Raw genomic sequence first — 21,099 nt, forward strand, 5'->3', positions numbered from 1 at the left:
ATCTTAGCTCTGGCTTAGGTGTCTTAAGATCATGGCAAAAACTAACCTAGGCTCATCTAATGAGGTTCTTTAAGGCAAATTATTTACAAATATATCATTAGTGACTCACCTGTAGTTATCCAAGCATCTCAAATAAATCATTACTATTCTTATCTGACCATCCATGGGGCCATGTTTGGTTATAACGAAAAAGATCCTGGTAAACAAAGGGGTTGACAAACTATAGCCTGGGGCTAAATCCAGCCTTTCACCAGTTTTTATAAATCGTGTTTTACTGGAATATGACCATATCCATTTATTTCTGTATCATCTTTAGCTGTTTTTGAGTTGCAATGGCAGAGCTAAGTGATTTCAACATAGATTATAGGGACTACAAAGCAATATTTGCTGATCACTCTTGTAGAGGATGCGAGGTAACCTCTGAAAAGGTTATATCACCATCGGGAATTTATGCTCATTATTAACTCTTACTATCAGGCAAGAGATTATTGCTAATAGTTTTGATCACAGAACCCTAGATATATATCTAGTACTTTGCATCTTATAATATAGTTCTCTTATACATCTTATATCTATGATCCTTATAACAATCCTGAGAGTTAGATATGATTACCATTTTACAGATGAGAAAATGGACTGCTTAAGTGGTAGAGTCTATATTTGAACCCACACCTTTCGACTGATGTCAAAGGATCCTTCTTCTATCTACCAGATGCCTACTTATAGCACATTTCCCCCCGGCCAACAGTTCTGTCCTGGTAAGAAATGTTATAGAACTGACCAATCAAAGAAACATTTCAGAGGGCAGCATTTAGGCAGCTCATTGCAAGAGCATTCTGAAACCCTTTTGGTGGCCAGACACAATCCAACGAAACACCCTGCATTACAAGGTAGATTGAACTATCTCTGGCCACAATTCACAAAGAACCTGCTTTCTTTTCATAGATTAAAAAAAAAAATCTAATGGCAATTAGAGGATTACAAAAGAACTATATATGTGGCCAACACCAGTGGTCATTAGGGAAGTGCAAATTAAAACTACAGTGAGATACCACTTCACACTAAAATGGCTACAATATGACAGACAGACAATATCTAAGAAGTGTTGGCAAGGTCTTGAAAAAACGTTCCTCATACATTGCTGGTAAGAATGTAAAATGATGTAGCTACTTTGGAAAACAGACTGGCAATTCCTCAAAATGTTAAACACAGGGTTACTATATGACCTAGTAATTCCATCTTGGTATGTATCCAAGAGAGGTGAAGACATGTTCACATAAAAACCTGAACACTAACATTGTAAATGTACTAAATGCCACTGAGTTGTTCACTTTAAAATGGATAATTTTATTTATTTATTTATTTATAGATTTTATTTATTTATTTGACACAGAGAGAGACAGCCAGCAAGAGAGGGAACACAAGCAGGGGGAGTGGGAGAGGAAGAAGCAGGCTCCCATCGGAGGAGCCTGATGTGGGGCTCAATCCCAGGACCCTGGGATCATGCCCTGAGCCGAAGGCAGACGCTTAACGACTGAGCCACCCAGGCGCTCCTGGATAAAAAGTGAAAAATCAAAAAGCAGAAGTAACCCAAATGTCCAACTGGCGAATGGATAAACTATCGTATATCTACAAAACAGAATATTATTTGGCAATAAAAAGGAATCAAGTGGGGTGCCTGGGTGGCTTAGCTGGTTAAGCACCCAACTCCTGATTCCGGCTCAGGTCATGATCTCAGGGTCCTGAGATTGAGCCCTGTGTAGGGCTCTGTGCTCAGCATGGAGTCTGCTTGTCCTTCTTCCTCTGCTCCTCCCCCCTGCATGTGTGCACGCTCTCTACCTCTAAAATAAATTTTAAAAATCTTAAAAAAAAAAAAAAAGGAATCAAGTGCTGATACATGCTAACAACACAGATGAACACTCAAAACATGCTAAGTGAAAGAAGCCGGACACAGAAGGCCACATACTATATGATTCTGTTTATATAAAATGTAAAAAAGTCAAATCTATAGAGACAGAAAGCAGACTGGTGGCTGCCAGGGAAGTATGCGGAGTACCTTCAAGTGGGCATGAGATTTATTTTTAGGGTGACAGAAATGTACAAAAAGTGGTGATAATTACACAACTCTGTAAATATACTAAAAGTCCCTGACTTGTACACTTAAAATGGGTTACTTTTATGGTATATAAATTATACCTCAATAAAGCTGTTAAAAACAAAAAGAACGAAAAGAGCTCCTTAGCCAGCCAAATATCCAGAATTACAGGCCTACAACCTCATACTTTTAAGATGGTTAATGAAACTGTATGCGATTTTTCATGAACAAAGATAAAACAAAGGGAATTTTAAATTAATTGGAAAGAAATATAAATTGGACTATATGTCACTGCTGATTGGAAGTTCTAAATGGTACTGGTTATAACCATAGAGTCTGTCTTTGCCTTTTCATGACGCTCAACTGATGGGGACTGAAAATTCTAGTAGTTTGGGAGAAGCTAAAGTGAATCAACAGGGAGCACTGTGCATTTAAAGGACCCTGAAAAGTGTACCATCGGGAACGTCATAGTCCAAGTCTACATTCTTCAGTCCATGGTCATGTCATCACCATACGCTGCACACCCGAGTATTTATGGCCTGAATCACACACGGAGCCAGTCTTATCTCAGGCAACCATGTTGTCTGCAGCAACATAAGATAAAACTGTGTCAACGATAGGAGTGTGTGGTTTAAATGTAGGTTTCCATGTATTGGATATAATCACGGTGCGTCAAAGAAACTCCGTATCATTTATCTTTTAATGTGGTATTTGTTTATTTTATGGTACAGAAAAGATAGGAATCAACTTCTTTGCATCTGATCCTAGGCAGATGGTGAGGCTAAAATCTTAAGTGTTTAAAGTGGTAATCCTTCATACTTACGTTACTTTCCTATCTAACTGAAGGATAATGATCTCAGAGTTTGTAGAAGTAGCAGACACTTTTTGGTCCACTTGAAGTTGGAATGAGACACCTGGCCTGTTATTTTAGTCTCACTCTGCTCCCGCTAAGTAAGGTCACTGGGTAAAGTCATTTTTGGTACAGTGATTTGTTAGATAAGACAATTATGATTCAAATAAAGGACTTGTCACTGTGGGTTCCACTTCTGTACGTCTGCTGAACAGGCTTCTCCGGCTGTGCGCTTATATACTGGGAAGAATTTGCTAGGCTCTCGGAGTTGCCCTTAATGCCATCTTTCTCTCTGAAGAGAACTGTTTTATCTTTAACAGTATCCCTCGGGGGTAAGTCCAACACAGAGAACTATTTAAGATACTTGTCTTTCTCCATCCTGAGGCAGGAAAAGCACTCTGAAGAGACTGCAGGGATTGGAGGTAGCAGATGCAATAGCAAACTGCGGGCTGGAAAAACCAGAACAAATTTCTTTCCTGACTTCTGTGCTTTATCCCACAACTGTAAACACAACTTAGACTTTAAGTTCCTTGAGATGAGGGACTTTATCTTTTTTGTTTTTTATCCCTAGGACTTAGTACAATGCCTACGTAAGTGCTGAATAAACAAATGAACGCATACAGACACAGAGGAATCACGCGCCGTGCCATGCTCCACTCCAGCCCTGTGACTGCTGAGAGAGGAAGCTGATGCCATAGAGTTCTTAAAAGTTTTGAAATTATTGGGAGAAAAACCGGGATTATAGTTTGAATGGAGAATGGGGGAAGTAGCTCAAAGAAAGGTTAATGTTGGTTCCAGATAAGTACCTGGAAAATCATAGCACCAGGAATACTAAAATCTTCACAAAACAATTATAAGAAAATTGAAAGAGTAACTGCTCTCAGTGATTTTTTTTTAGACATTGTGAAAATCTGCAACGAATTGCTACAGCGTGACTGTCTTCAGGAGATGGTAGGTCTGCGTATGTGTACATGCTTCTTACCTAAATGATTATACATGTACATTTCCTGAAAAGCCTAGCAACTGCTAAACTGGGAGATAACAAATGTGGTTCTCTTTCCAAAGGCCTAGAGAAGAACAGGCCACACGTTTTAGGAGGTGGACTAACTCTACAACAAAAAGCAGGGACTACACTGAAATGAGAGTAGCTTTGTTAAAGAAAGCCTGCTGGAGATAGAAAGATAAAAGCCTTCAGCTTCTCTAATTACCTTAAAAATGTGTGCTTTGAGGATGTGATGTCCCAGTTCAATAGTCTGCTGTCGGTTTAGTTTTCCCTCTTGGCGGGAAAACCAGAAAGCAAGTAATGTGTGACCACTCCTGCAAAGAAAAAAGAGACTCATTTTAGAATTTTAATGCCCCAGTTCCGAGTTGGGTGGGGGACTGTTCAGGTCCAGCCATACCTCTAGCGAAACTCTTGTCTCATTCAACCAGTTTCTTAGAGAAGGGCACCTGCTGCTGGGCAATTCATGGGTGTTGAAAGGTCCCTAGCTTTTACCAGTCCTTTACCCAGATCACATGTGTGAATATCACAAAATGTCATTTCTAGTTGGCTTACACCCATCCCACACACAGATGGCATTAAAAGATTCATTTTTATTTTCTGTCTCTGTGAACTCTCCTCTTATTTTACCCATGCTTTAAATGTCAGTTCTCCTCAGGCTCTCCTTTTTGGTCCTAGTCTGTCCTCTACTCCATTAACTCATCCAACCTGAGAGCCTTCACCATCACTTGGGTCTTTTTCTTGATCTAGACTTCCGAGGCTCACACCAATATACATCTAACTGTTTGGATTTCTGCACCTGGAGGTCCCACAGTACCTCAAGTTCAACATGTCCCCAGATGGGTTAACCATCTCTTCCCCAAGTGAAGTTTCTGTGATCCCCTCTACCTCCCCTGCAGCCGAGAAACGGAGTACTGTCTTTTTGGTACAAGGATTATAGATTGTGTGTCTCTCTCGTACAATATGTAGCATGCTATTTCATGCTCTCTCCTCGACTCGACTGTAGGTTTCCTGACGGCATCCACTCCCCCATCTCCTTGATGTCGGATCCCTAATCTCTTAAGAAAGAGAAAACTCTCTATTCTGCCTCTGCATGTTTTCTTATCAGCCCATGATACTCAGAACTGCCATGGCGCTCTCACAGTTGTGTGGTCATCTGGTCTGAAGACAAAGCTAACAGAAGGGCAAAACTGAGAGAACTGCAGAAAAACAGAGCCTAAGCCCTGACTGTACAGCATCAGAAACTGCTTGAAGTTTGGACTTGTTAAATGAATACATTTATAATTTTACTTTATACTTTGTATATTACTATATACTTTATACATTTATAAAATACATGTATACTCCATTTGAGTTGGAGTATTCTAGGTTCTTCTAGCTCAAAGCATCCTAATGATATATATTCTTTTTTAAAAAAAGATTTTATTTATTTATTTGAGGGGGAGTGGGGGGAGGAGCAGAGGGAGAGAAAGAATCTCAAGTAGACTCCATGTTGAGCGTGGAGTCCGAAGCAGGGCTCAATTTCATGACCCCGAGATCAGACCTGAGCCAAAACCAAGAATCTGATGCCCAACCAACTGCGCCACCAAGGCACTCCTGATATAATCCTTTAAGTGCGAATGTATGTATGTATATATATGTGTGTGTGTATGTATAGAAGGTGTGTGTGAATTTCTATTTACGTTATGATGGAAATTCTGAGTTATTTATATTCCCTGGAGGGCCTAACACAGTGTACTACAAATAAAAATTCTCAGTAACATTTTTTTGGAAGCAAGAGAAAATTGAGTATTAAAGACAGGACACTGGATCACCTTTGGGGTGTGTCTTCTTAACACATTTGCTCTAGCCTGTAGGAACTGCAGACGCTTAGAACTGTCTCTCTACTGCCCAACAGGTTTGTGGTCAGTAGAGTTCTTTATGCCACTGGTAACAAAACTCTTCTATTCCTTTCACTTGGAGTGCCATAGAAGAGGGACGTGAAACCATTATCTCAGTTTAAGTGTAATGAATTAATCAAAAAGAAGGAAAAAAATAGCAAGTAAATTTTGGTTGATGATGCTTCCCAAAAAGAGCCCCAAATATCTACTGGATGATTTTCTCTCATATTGAAGACTGACTACTCTGTCAGGTTTAACCAAATTTGGAGATACCTCACACCAAAGTCTGAAAAACAAATACATTTTAAATTTATTCTTTGATTTTTTTTGAGGCTTCGGTAAAGAATCTGAAGACTAGTGGATGGGACAACTTACCCAGGAATCATTATAAAGAGATTTCACTCCAAAAAGACTTTAAAAAGAAATTCTACCATGTTCTAACCTTGAGCTTCAAGAATTTCTGAATTCTAGTGGATACCATGCCAACTTATTTCACTGGATAAGATCAACCATAATGGAAAGGAAGTTATTTAGTTGAAAGAATGTCTCAGAGAAGTGTAGCCTGCATGGAATCATCAGTAGTATCTGAAGGTATGAGCCCAGATTGTTTCACATTCACAAAATCTGGAAATTGCCACTGAACTTTTATTTATCCTTTGAAAGCCTGATTTAGTTGGTAGGCTATTTTAAGAGCATATTAGAAGATGACACGCAACATTTATGAAGTGCCCTATCTCAAGTTCTCAAAGTCCTACCCAGTTATTAACACTGAAATTACTGTAGCCTCCCTGGTGTAAGAATGATCACTTTAAGTGACTCCTCCATACTACACAGTACTAGAAGCCCTGAATACAGGCCTCCGACCCACTCCCTACGTATGCTTCAGGCCATTCCCATCAGGGTTAAGACAAAAAACTCATGTCTGACAAGGAAATGAATTAGACACAGAACTGATGTTGCCCTAGTGCTTTCATCTTACTACCACAACTAAGAAATGCTGGTAAGATGTTTGCATTTCTGTAGTATGCATTTCAGTGAGCTGGAGAGGACAGTGCTTGCTTTTGCTGTTGTCGACCTGGTACTAAGGAGAAACAGCAAGCAATACGAATCAAGGAAAATGTGACAACTGTAGTTCATTTCTTTTTGGACACAAGCATATCCCAGTATTCATGAAAGAATGGTTCTCATCAGTTCATTGGACTCAGTTTATGGTGTTCAGGACATGAAGGAAAACGGCAATTTATATTATATGCTGGCATTTCCATCTGTCCCTTACTGTTCTGATAAGATATGGCGCCACTGGCTAACCTACCATCCAAATGTGTTATACTGCACTTGTCTGTGTTTATTTCTATTTTTCTGATTATTTGCTCACTTCTAAACCTTACTCCTTTTGACTCCTAGCCTCGCCAAGCTCTGAGATTACCAGCAGCCTCTTAATTGGTTGTCTTTTAGCCTCTGAGCTTTATCTTTTTCTTTTTTCCCTCCAGCATGAGGCCCTATTGACTACCTCCCCTGGAACTCCCTTCTCTTGACATCTATGACACCACCCTGCTACTTTTTCTTCCATTTCCTTCAGTGATGTAACTTCTCTGCTTTATTTCCCATTTCCTCTCATTTCATAGGTCTCCTGGCTGCAGTCTCACCGCAGTGATATCTCCAGCACAGACATATTGTTTTGCTTCTCTAATTGCCTGCTGGATCTTTCTTCCTTCAAACGATCGTTCAAATGACCTGCCATATGACACTATTTGAAGTTGAAGCTTTCCCTCAAAACCAAATCCATTTAGGATTCCTTTATTTTTTCATATACTGCCAGTCACTCAGGCATAACAGCTAGCAGTTGTTTTTCTCCTCTCTTTATATACTTTCTCTCTTGGATAATTGCAAGAGCCTCATTCTTTCTATTGCCTGCCCCCTGGCCCATGCCAATACTCTACAGTGCAGAAACCTGATACAAAGTCTGCTCAAAATTTTTCATTGGCTTTATACTTCCTCTCATACATAATCTAAACTCCTTAGCATGGTATTCAAAGGCTCTCCATAATTTGTCCCTTGTCTGTTTGTCTGTCATTACCCTTTGACCTTGTGCTTCTAATTTCAGACAGAGCAAATTATTCTAGGTTTCAAACACACTTTCCTTCTGCCTGTAATTCTCTTCCTTATTTGGTTCATCAGGCAAACTACTTCTCATTCTTGAAGTCTCAGTTCACACCATCTCCTCTGTGAAGTCTTCCCTGGTCCCACCAGATAGACTCAGGGGCTCTTACCCTCAGATTCTTGTACTCGGTATATACCCCCATCATACCTACTTCAGCACACTACCCGCCTACATGTCAGTCTTCCCACAACACTGTAGGGAGGCTGGAAGCCATGTTTTTTCACATATGTACTCCTACGCAACAGGAATACATATTTGTAGAATGACTCAATTAATAATACCATAAAGTTGCACACTACCTTATGGTTTTAAAAATACTTCAACACTTTTTTAGATTCTCACAAACACCTATACTATAGGCATAGGACTAAATATTACTCCTAATATTATAGTGGAAGACAGAGACTTGGCAAGACTGAAGGACAGCTCCCAGCTCACGTGGCTAGGATCAAAGACAGCTGGGATGAGAACCCAGGGTTTTCTGAAACCTAGTTCTACTAACACACTGATGAGGTTAGAAAAGTGGTTTTCATTTCTGTGAAAAATGGGCATATTTGTGTGAAGAAGTCAACCAATATAAAATGCAATGTATTCATTTGTATGGTATAAACCCGGAATTCTTAACATAATTAAAGTCAGCTATTAAGTTTGACATTTTTTGACTGGCATTTTGGGAGAGACAAGTTAAGAAGCAGAGGGAGCCCTCATCAGTGTGACATGATTTTAGGCACGACTGAACACAACTATGTCTTCCCTCTATAATTAAAGATGATGGTAATCAAAGTCAACTTTAGTGTGGGTTCACATGTGATGATAAAGACCAAATTGGGGAGGGGCAGTGGTGAAGGCAGAATTATTTCCACATAGCTTATATATAATGAGATCACCTTGTGATTCAAAGTTACATAGCAAATTTCCCTGTCCACATTCACAGTGCTGCCTCTTCATCTCTGAAACAAAATCAAAATAGACCTATGTTCAAATCCTAGTTCTGTCACTTAGAAGCTTTGTAACCTTGGAAAAGCTACTTAACCTCTCTGTAAGATGACCTCTCAGGACTGTGGTAAGAATTAAGTGAGCTATATTAAGTGAGATGTATTTTTTATTTCTTTTATATTCCCCGTAAGAACTAGCATAGTGCTATACTTAAGGAATGAATGTTAACCACATGACTTTATACATATTGGAAGATAACTGTGTGCTCAAACAGAACTTTAATTTTTAAATGCGATACCTTTCCTTAACCCCAATTCTTACCCCTCCACACCTCGACCCCACCACCTTCACAACCAAAAGAGAAATCCACACGTCAGGCAATAGTTACTGGGTATGGGTGCCATTCACTGTTAGTCGATGCAGGAAAACTTGGTGGCCTAATTTCAGGCAGAGAGGGGAGATGAAGACAGAGCTAACTGGTCCTTAAGAAATAAAGTAAAAGTTAAGCTAACAGGAGGAATATAAATTTCTCACGTAGACCAGAGGTTTTTCAAGAGGATATTAAACTTTCTATTCAAGATGGATTTGTTTTTAGGTATTTTAGGGGAGAACCAATCACAGGTCAGAGGTGAAGACTCCTCCCCCTAGCACTGTCCCCTCTCCCCTATCCCGGATGTATATGTTCTGACAAAAGGTAGAGGAGGTAGTATCCAGAATAGCAGAGGGTCGACCCCTACCTCCACTCTCTTGCAGGCATCAGGAGCCCCTTGATATGGATTATTAGAGACAAGTGATGCTCACCCTTGGACACTGACAGATTACAAGGCAGTGAGGAGCTACTCTTACATGATTACCCTGTTTCCCAATACCTCAAGACTTGAGAGCTATGGAGTCTTTTAGAGAAAAAAACCACCCTCCCTTCCCTCCGCCCATTTAACAGTTTGGAAACTGAAGAACAGTTGTTTTACACAAAATATATAATGGCACTGTGTTTGTTTTTCTAATAGATTTTCGCTTAGCACCCCAGGAAGACAGCTAGACTTAAAGTTTCTATTTGTAGTAGGGAAACATGCTAACAAACGTTTAACTTAAATATTTCCTGCATGGGTGTTTTTTCCATTGTTCTAGTCACAGTCACTGATGTATAGTCACAAAGGTTTCATTAGCTCTTATGTTGAAAGTCGATATACAACACGTTAGCGTTTCAGAGAAACACCGCTTAGGTGTTTTGATATTCTTCTGTGCAGTGCTCAGAGGTGATAAAGCGGTATAGTTACAGCCCACTGGCAAGGCGTTGCTTACGATATAAAGCCAGCTAATCTATCTTATAATTTGGGCAGAAATAATGTGTGTTGCTGCTGTGGAATGAATGTCTTTATAGTGTAGAGGTAGATGTGGGGAATTATTTAGGGAGACCTAGTTTGAGATTAGAATTATGGGGCAGAGAGGGAGAGCGGCCTACAAAAGATCTGTGCTTCCTTCTAGAGCCAGCACTTGTTGCTGGGAGGTGGCTACTTTGCCAGGAACCTTGCATTCACTTATTCAACTGGGGTTGTGGACGGAGTTCTGGCTAATGGAATATAGGCAGAAATTATATTAATCACTTTAGACCTGGCCCAGAAAGATTTTCTCCTTTGACTTTCATGACCTTACTTTCTCTTGTTTCTTCTTGTAAGATTTCCCTCATAAATTATTATTTAGTTCGCCCATTTTCCCTGAGTGTTTAAACATAACTATTCTGTTTTCATGTTTCTGACATTCCTGCTTTATACTCTTAACTTGGGCGATCTTGTTTAGTCCTACAACTTCTGCTGTCACTTATTTGCTGATGACTTCCAAATCCATAACGCTGTGCTTGGACTTTTCTCTTTCCCTATTTTCCAGGGCCACATTTCTAAATACACTTGTGCATCTTCCTTGGAGGTAAATCATTAACAACAGGTCCAAAACAAGACTCACCTTCTCCCATGTTTCCTATTATTCTTCCTCCTGCCTTTGCTCATGCTAGAAGCCCTCCTCCATCACAGTGTTCTATACTGGTCAGTAGCTTCACTCCCCTCCATCATTAAAGATAAGTTTTAGAGTCATTTTTGAGCCCTCCCCCCTCAATGACTGTACACAAAAGAAGACCAAGTGCTTCTGAGTATCTCCAAAATGTCTCTCTCACATATACCTTGCTCTCTATTCTCACATTGTAGGTCTTGGCATTTCTCACCTACTCTATTGCTATAAACCTCATTACGCATATCCCTACACCTGCATTCTCTCCTCTTCTTCAACCCATCCTTCACACACCACTTGTCAGAGCTATTTTTCACATCATCAGAGTTAGTTGATCATAGTCTCCTCATTCTTAAAAAGTTATCGAGACTGTTATATACAGAATAAACTGTGAAGTCTTAAACATGGCAGTCAAGGCTTTCTTCCTAGTGACACTTCCATTCATTCTTTCTGACCACGTGTCTTATCCTCTAATCACATCTTCCCACAATTCCGCAAAGGCATTTCCTATCTTCACACCTGCTTTTGTTCCTGCCTTGACCTTTTCTTGCCTGCCTACAGTGCTCTCCCATGCCAGCACGGCCCCATGGAATCAACTCATCCTTCAGGGGTCAACTGGAGTGTCACCTCTTCTGCAAAGGAGTTCCTCTTTGTTCAGGTTCCTCGGGTGCTCTGTACTACAGCACTATTGTTGGTTGCTTGGGGTCTGGCTTCCCTTTAGAAGGTAATGGCTTTAGTGGCAGGAGGTGTCTCTTCCATTTACGTTTCTCTAGCAGATAGCACAGTCGCTGGTGTAGAGTAGAAGTTCAATCAATGTTTCATGAATGAATCCGTGCTAAGCAGATGGGCTCAAGGAAGAGCAACAGTAGGACTTGCAGATCTGCTAATTCACGAACCCACTTTGGCCTTGAATTTGCAGCCATCTCTGTTGCCACTGTTTGACTGTGAAATGAGTATAACTATAACTCAAATATTGAGAAGAGACTGACAATCCTGATCTTTTTCACCTCTCATCTTAAAAATTCTGCCTGCAGCCACACTTTGGTGGTTGCTGCCTTACAGTCTGCTTGTTGCTATGAATTCTCAGCAAATGACACCCACACATCTTTGCAAAAATTTCTTCCATCTTTAGCTTATCAGTCAGTAGCTGCTTTGGCATGTTCTCGTCATGGTTTTTTCATGGCACCTGGATACAAAACACAGTGCTAGTCAGCTTGTCCTGCTGTTTCATATTCATGTAAGTTGCAGACTGTAAAAGTAAAGTGTGCCCAAGATCTGCCTTTGTAGAAATGGGTGGAGGAGCATTCCAGTTTTAAACATGGAATCTGGAAAGAAATTTCCTGCTTTCTCCCACTTCGCCCCACAGTGTCCTATAGCCCTTCTGTTCTGTTAATGCATCACTGGCCTGAGGAAAATGGACACTTGTCCTCTGACAATGAAGTCTTTAGGCAGTTGGCAGGGATTAATGAAGCAGAAGAGCTATGACTCCATTTGAATTGTCACAATTTAAAACAATTACAGCAGACACTGAAGATTTACCACTTCTTTCTTCCTCCCCCATGTTGCTCTGCTCATTGTTTATACCTCTCGCATACAGCACTCTGCCTCAATTTACAGCTAGTTATAAAGGTGTCTGTTAAAACCAGTAACCTGTAAGTCCTGGTAGACAGATCAATCTAACTTATATTTGTATCCTCTGCAGTGCTTAACACAGTCTTGAACATATTACTTAATAACTATTCATTGAATCTCTGCTGAAATGCAAGTCTTCACTTAACTCCTGACACATGGTGACAGTGAACAAAAGACACTGTCTGTTAAACTGTCAGAAGAGTTTCTCAAATATTTTTAGTTGCAAGCTTAAAATTAGTACCACTTATTCCTTTGTTTACTTAATTCATTATTTAAAAAAATATTTACTGAGTGCTTACTGTGTGCCAGGTACTGTAGCAATCACTAGGAAGACCAAGGTGAGGATGATAGAAAAGGTTCCTGTCCTTACAAGCTCACTCATGTTCTAGAGGGGAGGATGGACAACATAAACAAGTATTCGCATATAACAAATTTTAACAGACGGTGACAACTGTTAGGAAGTATACACGTTGGTATGATAAAGAAAATAGGGAGGTGACTTATATAAGGTGACAAGTGGAAGTCTCTCTGAGGAGATGGCATTTTAAGCTGAGATCTGAAGGAGGAGTGAGAGAGCTTGCCATGTGATGAGCCAGGGAAAGCGAGCTCCAGATGGCGGGAACTGTTAAGTGCGAAGGGCCAGAGGTGGGAGAGAGCTTAGCAAGTTCTGGGAATTAGCAGATGATCAGTTATGACCAGAATATCATGAATAAGAGGGAGAATGAATGAGCTCAATTTAAAAAGGTGGGCAGAAGATATCTTTGTTATAGAGGGCTTTGAAGTAGCCATTAAGGGATTTTCAGGCAGAAGTTATATGGTTAGATTTGTGCTTTAGAAAAAATGACTTTGGCTGCTGGCGGAGAATGGAGAGAGGGGAGGTTCTCCCTAGTTAGGAGGCTAAAGCTGTTCACATGAGAACCTAGGGTGTGGTCTGTAGAGGTGGAAGTAAGTAAATGAATACTTACTAGTAAGATTGGAACAGTCGAACCAACTGGATATGCTAATGGCTGCAGTGAATACATGCGAATACATGTCTCACAGCTGTGGGTTCTCATGGTTGAGAGGATAGAAGGCTATTAGTGCTGATTTTACCACATGTGGAGATCTAGCTGCGTTTGAAAGTCTCTAGAGACAGCTGAGTAAGTTGCTGTATTCAGAAAAAAGACAATGTGCTGTCATGTCCCCCTAAACTGGAGATAACTACTTCTGACTGCTGTGCCATTAATCTTGGTTTGACAACCTAGGAAGGCGCCAGTGTGAGTCCCATCTTTTCATTCAGCCAGTGTTGCTTCAGAGACTCATTAATAGGACAAATTAGCCTCTATTTCCTATGCTACTTTCAGTACCCAAACTTTTCCTTAATCACTTGCTCTACTTCCTATTTTAGATTTTTAGGTAAGTTGTTTTAACCAGCATTTGCTATTCAGGTATGTCCACTTAAAAAAAAAAAAAAATATATATATATATATATATATTAAACATATAAAGCAATATTACTTTCTTGTAGCAAAATCAAATATGGGACAGTACAAGTCCTTTTTGTGTTTTCTTCAGTTGTCTCTTCTGCATGCTTTCCAAATCATAAAAGAGTGCTCTCTCTCCGTCTTATCATAATAACTATTTCTCTGTATATTTATTAACTTAGCAAACGAATGATTACTAGTTTTTTCCAAACTTAATTTTGGATTTGGAAAAGGAAAAAAAGTGTTATTGTTGCCCATCTTTGAAGATATAAGAGTTTTAAGGACTGGGAACAGTTTGCCTATATGACTAATAGATATGGATCCCATGATTTATACTGAGAGGAAACAAATTTGTAAAGTTGAAGGACATTCACGCAACTGGCAAACTGGACATATTCCAAGATATACATTAGATTTCATCTAATTTCTCCCTTGCATGAAATCACAAAACCATGACCTTAGGTCACTACACAATACTTCAGATATGAGTCCCACATTTATTCTTGATGCCAATAGGGAGTTAGAAACTGGATTAGATAATAAGGGGAAAATTACTGGCAAATTAAACAGATCTTTAATAATATGATACATCAATGAAATTTCTCCTTGGAAAGTACACATTCAAATTTTAACATAAGAAGACTAATTTCCCCTCAGTGATAGAAAGGAATGAGAAGTGTAGCAGATGTAGACCCAGCACAGAGATTAGAGAGTTAATACTTCCAGGCAGGTAAGATCATCTACTAATAGTCACGTGCTAGTAAAGGGTGTACACCGCCCTTTTCCTTGATGTAACTCTTCCAAACCTCCTAAGGGCTGATGTGGTTCCAGACCCTTTTTTCCTTCCCATGACCCATCACTTTGCTGAATTCTTTCCTAATGCTTTTATAAAGCAGAACCTATTCTCAATTTAAGGGTTTGTTTTAGGAGCCTGCAGTGGCTATCAGCAGTAACCTAGAGTTTGTGCTTTAGCAAGGGCAAGGTTAAATGTCATCCTGCCCGGAGGCTCATGTTTGCATTAGAACGAACAATCCGAATCACCTTAACCCTGCAACTCACCACTCTGTGGGTATTTCAGACCCATGTACTCTGTAAGAAGTCAGGCTGTGCAGGCCCTCTGCACTGAGTTAGTTTTCCCTTTTAGGGGGAATGCCTTCTTTTTGCTTTTAGGCAAATCGCTCTTCTCTGACAGTCTGCTTTGTGGCATGGATTTTGGAGCATCAGGTCTCCAATGTGTAATTCACAGACTAACATGACCAAAATAATTAGGAAAAATCTCAACAGACCATGTATTATAAGAGATCAACTCTAGTCACAGGGAGGCAAGTAAGTACCCAACTATCCTCACAGGATTTGTGTAGCCCTTCCCCTTTTTCACCCGTCATAAAGTTTGCTTCTCTTAGTTTTGAGGAAATCAGGTCAACCCAAACGAGGCTCCCAAATCATAACTTCATTAGGTCGTAGCGGTGCAGTACTCAACAAAGTTCACAAGCCTCATGTGTTTTATTCAAACAGTTAAAAATAAGGCAACGGAGTCTTCTGATTTTTATATAAAGATCTTACATATATATTCCTGTATATATGTATATATATAAATGTTGATCTGTGAGCTGTTCCTATGGAAGGGGAGGCTAGATACTGTGAAGAAAAGGAAACAAAGAAAAAAGAATGGGGGTTCATGCAGGGCTAGCCTAACGTTCTGCAGAAATCTTAAGCAGCACAGGGCTGGCAGCCCCCAACTGTTTACTCTCCCAGCCTGAAGTTTCAACTATCAAAGTCATCAATAGGTTAGTTAACAAAGACTGATGACTTCTTTTCTCAAATGCCTTACTTGAAATGCACAAGTTGCTTCAAATGGGTTTGCTATCTCCCTCTTATTAGCATAATAGCAGAGATTAGTTTATAAGATTAGTGAGTTAATCTGATATCTCAGTGCCTGAGGGAATAAAATATAAAATGGATTAATTTCAGAGTATGACAGGATATGACAGTGATGAATAGTGGGAAATGGAAAGCAGAATAAGGTGGTGAGGTCTAAGGTTTGTCAGGGCTTCAAGAGGCATATTTTCATCCAGAATGCAAATCCAAAACTTTAGAAGTTCTGATGTGATAAAAAATTTTTCAGTGATGCTCTGCTTACAGTTTGGTGTACACACACACACACACACACACACACGCACACACGCACACACCCATCCCGTTACCAAGCTGAGAAAAGACATCTACAACTCATCTCTTTCTGTGACAGTTATATGTTTATGCAACATTAGGTCATTCTCTCTGAGATGTCAGTTCTCTGACAACAGGCTGACTGATATTTAAAATAAGGAAAACTCTATCTCAGCTGTAGCACTGACGTCTGCTCTGCTATTTCCTCTTTCCAGCACCATCCTCAGATTATTGACTCTCTTCAGCTTAGCAGAAGTACCTCCGTGGGTGGCCTATTTCTGATGAAGATCAACTACTTTTTGGCTTCAGTATAGAATATTCTCATCTGTGTCTAATTCCCTAATAAGGTCAGCAAGTTCAGGGTGAACGAGTAAGTGTCGAAAGCCCAGGAAGATGGACTAGAAGAGACAGAGATGTTCTGTTGCCTCTGAGAGTTCTCCTTACACCTGTCAGCACTGGCTTACACAGGGTGATTTCAGAGGCAATGAGCTGGTCTCTCCGGTCTACTGAAATACGTGCGATGCTCTAGAGAGAAACTGGGGAGAAACAGAAGAGCAGACGGGGAACGTACAGGAAGTAGAGGCTGAAGCCCACAAAGACAAACCCTGCTTTGAAAGAGTCCTGCTAATCAGACTTGCCTGAAATGGAAAGCAATTACAGCCAGTTTCTTTGAAAGGCCAGCTTGGGCTTTGCCAATAGCATTAAATTCTTAGTGAATTTCCATCTCATTGACCCAGGGGGCCTCAAACTCTGACATCAATACTTGAGTAACAAAGCTAGTGCCAGACAGTGCTGGGTAGAAGGCTGAATTCCAACTGACATGAAATGTAAGGAAGCTTTTTTGATAACTCCTGGTCCTACTATTTTATTCTCTCTGTCATTAAGTGATATATGATGATCCCTCAGCAGCTCTGCATGTTATTCAATCATGAGGGAACAGGCTACATAGCATCTGAAGTTAGAAGTGTTTCCTTGTCCCAGTGTATCAGCTTGTTGCCCGAATGCTTCTGGTTAATAAATCATGTTGAGAAGGTAAGCCTGTAAAGTCATGATATGGCTGCAAAATCCCATATTTTCTCCTTTGGGAGCCCCTAAGGGTTTTATCTGTTGTAAGGACTCTGTTAATTCAGTGGTAGCCTGGCTGCCTTGGACCTCAGCATTCAATTCTCTGAAATGTTCCAGGAAGAGAGAGAGCAGATCAACTAGCAAAGTTTCTTTGGAAACTGATTTCAAAGTTTTCCTGAGTAATTCTAGATTGGTCTCTTTTTATTAAATATGTGGTTGCCAACTCTATGTATTAAGCACTGTAGCAGTACTAGTGGGATTTATAATAAAATACTCTTGGGAATGTCATACAATTCATAGAAGAGACTCAGACTCCGTTTTCTTTTTTTTAAATCTTGTACCCCCAAGTGCTAGTAGCAGAAGACTACTGCTGCCTATCCAATTAGCCACAGGATTTAGTTAAGATATATCTAAAGGGTCTATTACTGCAAAGGTGTGAGTGTGGGGGGGGAAAGAATATTCCTTGAACACTTTTTTTGTACTCTGTACTTTTTTAGGTATTATACTACATGACCTCATTTAGTTCTCAACAACTTTAGGAAATATTATCTCTTTTACATAGATAAGAAAATTGTCTCAGAAACATAAAACTCTCCAAAGGTCACAGTTCCTAGAAGAAATACGATTTATATGCAGATAATGACTCAAAAAATCCATGTTCTTTCCACTATAGCTTGTTTCTTTAAAAGTTTCTCAGGGAAAATACCACAGAATCTACTGCCTGGCTTAATATCTTCATCAGAATCTGGAACTAATTTTCTAACGAACTGGCATGAAGCAGGCTGAGCAGCATGCCCACAAGCACAGTTGTGTCCAATAAGGCCGGGTGAAGAACATGCCAGGAGAGAAATAAAACCCCAGGCATGGTCACAGAGGTTTAGTCTCTCTGATGAGTCACGGGCGGAGACACAGTCAAAGTTGGCCTCTCTTCTTTCCAAGCCAGAATAAGTTCTGCGTTTGCCAGCTATGTTGTCGGTGTCTTCTTTGTTTCCAGGAAGGCAGGGATAGCTCTGATTTGAGAGCAATCCCTCAACATTTAACCAACTTTGTTAAAGGAATAATACTTTTAAAAAGGTAGTGGGGAGTAGAAAGCATGCCCCACTGGGATGTTAGAGATGGGCTCTACCCAAGAGAATGGGAAACAGTTTCACATCTAGTCTGGCTTGTTGAGCTGAGAAAGATCGTTAAGTCAGGGTCAAGCTCATCCGGCAAGTGTGCTGGGCGTGCATGTTGCAGGGCGGGGGCGAGGTGGTACATACCACGTATCTGCCGTTCTTTTTCTAGTCCTTCCTCCTGTCCCCCACCTATTAACTTGATGAGTTCCAGGACTGATTCAGCATCTTAAGGCTTTTGTAAAAGGGGACCTTTGTAAAATGGGGACAACGGCAACTTCTTCACCTATAGGGAGGGCAGCTAGGCCACTGATCTCTTCAGGTTTAAGATTCCATTTTCCAGCATAAACTTTAGCACTGGCTGGGCTTCAATGGGGTTAGTTACTGGTGCCTTTAAAAATGGTAATGGCATTTAAAAGGCAATTGCAGTTTTAAAGTGATTCTGGTTTAAGTCAAAGAGATGAACAATATTATCAATTCTTTCTTCATATCGGAAGAACACTGAGGAAGTCTATGAAATGGCTAGATTAATTATAGCCTGGGTTCACTAGCACAAAGAAAATTATTTAGGGATATATAGGAAGGTGGGGGGGTATTCTAAATATCTACACAGATTTTGAGTCTTATGGAAATAACATTGTGAGAAAATAAATTAACCTCATTACAGCCTTGTCTTGAGAAGAAACAGAGATGATGTTTCCTTTGTGTGAAATGTTCAATGAAGAACACTTCTCACTGCTTTCAATACCCATGCTCCATGCAATCAATACAAAATAGGCTCAGAATTGCTTATTACAGGTCTATGGCTTACCTGGGATCACAGAGAAATTTGGTTTTCTCTCCTTCTTCTCTCCAGATAAGCCATTCTCGAAAAGAAGGATGTACAAACATACGAGTCATGTCTCTGCGCTTGATTAGGAACATGGAGAGGTTCTCCATTCTCTGCTGAAAATCCTCCCATTCTAGGGTGCCTTCAATGCTACCAGCATTGATGGCCTGGAAGATATGTTCATCAGTCAGTGGGTGCAGAGAGGCCACTGCCACATTCAGGAGAGGCATCACCCGGTCAAAGGAAGACTGGGTTGGGAACTTCATATTGCACTGGAGTAAATAAACCTCAGAGAGCGAAACAGGAACGACTTTGTAGCTAGAGCTCTTTAACACTAGATAGCCTTTCTCTATGAGGTCAAATGTGAGTTTCAGGTATAGATAAGACCCTTGACTGAGGGTCTTGAGGTGAGAACTGAGTTTGCCAAATGTAGTATTGTCCATTTTGCCATTAAGTGAAATGTTATTCTGGATCTCTGAGCTGCTGTGTATCCGGTGCAGGATGTAAGCCTGCAGATCCTGGTCTATGGCTTCATTCTCTTCTAGTCGATCCAAAAAAATCCTATGGAAAGGCAGCAGCTTGGTAATTTCCTAAAACAGATGGAGAGAGAGAGAGAGACAGAAAGACCTTCAGTTTCCCCTAACTCTTGTGATACACTCTGAGGTCCATACATTTATTCTAAACTTCCGAGTGGCCAAAGAGGGAAATATGATCAAGTATTAGTATCCATAGGTTAAAACAAATTTGTTGCACAGACGGGACATGATTTTTCTTAATATCGAGACTTGAGGTAATTTTTTATGGGTCTTCATAAAGGGTACTATAAGAATGATTTAATGGTCAATATTCTCAATAACACTCCTAACATAAAGGGAAAATGGAGTGCCATATAACTTTTGTTGTAATTTTTCTCAGTGTAAACCAACACATAATGTCAAAGTACGATTCAGTAAGAGAACTGCATGAGGACTCTAAGAACGCCATATAAAAATGTGCCTTTCTAACCTCCCTAATAAGATGACTACATTTTAATGAAGATTTTTTGGAGATGCCTTAGCCCAAAGGAATAATTCTTACATGCTTGGTACCTTGGTGATCCTCTTGGAAATTATACTGGGGAGAGGTGATAGGGCTTTGTGGTTACTTATGCTCTGGATTCCATCTTATCTGCATATAAACTTTGGTCCTGTAAGTATCCGCTTTCTTCTGCTTCAATTTCTTCTCTACTGGATCACACAGATAAATGATACCACAATCTCTCCCCCCAGCTACTATCCTATATCTCTGTCCCCATTTTTAGCAAAACTTCACAGAAGAGTTCTCCCTACTTCCTATCTCTTGTTCCTCCTTCCCATTCTGTCCTTTATTTGCTGCAATAAGACCTCAACCACATAATTTCACTGAAATGGTTCTTGTCAAGGTTTTACGTAATCATCACTTTCCTAAACCCGATAATCATGTTTCAGGGCTCATCTTCCTCAGCCTCTCAGTGGTATTTCACAGAGGTGATCATGCCTTTCAAGTCACTTTCTACGGCTTGCTTCCATAGCACATCCCTTCGTTTTACTCTAGCACACTGGCCACTCCTACCAGCCTTTTGAGCTGGCCCTTCTTTCATTTCTCAGTGCATCCATGACTTGGGTCTCCACTCTCACTCCCAACAACAGCTTCTTCGGTCCCATGGTTCTAAATATCATCTATCTGTGGATGAGGCCTAACCTGTGTTTCCAGCTTAGTCCTCTCCCCTGAGCTGTCATTGTATACCTTTGTCTACTCGACATTTACATTGGGATGTTGCATAGACAAACTTAACATAACCAAATCAGAATAAATTTTGACCCCCTGCCACACAACCTTCCCATGTCAATAAACCGCATTATCACTAACCCTACCACCAAATTATAGG

The 21,099-nt window shown here is 40.2% G+C and overlaps 1 protein-coding gene across 5 annotated transcripts in view; it reads right to left on the minus strand.

Annotated features, from left to right (window-relative positions):
• The window catches only part of TANC2 (tetratricopeptide repeat, ankyrin repeat and coiled-coil containing 2), a 359,716-nt gene that overhangs the window by 39,043 nt on the left and 299,574 nt on the right, over window positions 1–21,099 (minus strand). For all 5 annotated transcript variants that reach the window (XM_057318084.1, XM_057318083.1, XM_057318081.1 and 2 more), the window contains 2 exons: window positions 19,176–19,783; window positions 4,154–4,262 (listed from right to left, as the gene is read on the minus strand). In XM_057318084.1, coding sequence (XP_057174067.1) covers window positions 4,154–4,262; window positions 19,176–19,783 — 717 coding nt within the window. The remainder of the gene's footprint in view (window positions 1–4,153; window positions 4,263–19,175; window positions 19,784–21,099) is intronic.

Source organism: Ursus arctos, unplaced genomic scaffold (genome assembly GCF_023065955.2).
Source record: "Ursus arctos isolate Adak ecotype North America unplaced genomic scaffold, UrsArc2.0 scaffold_24, whole genome shotgun sequence".
NCBI lineage: Eukaryota > Metazoa > Chordata > Mammalia > Carnivora > Ursidae > Ursus > Ursus arctos.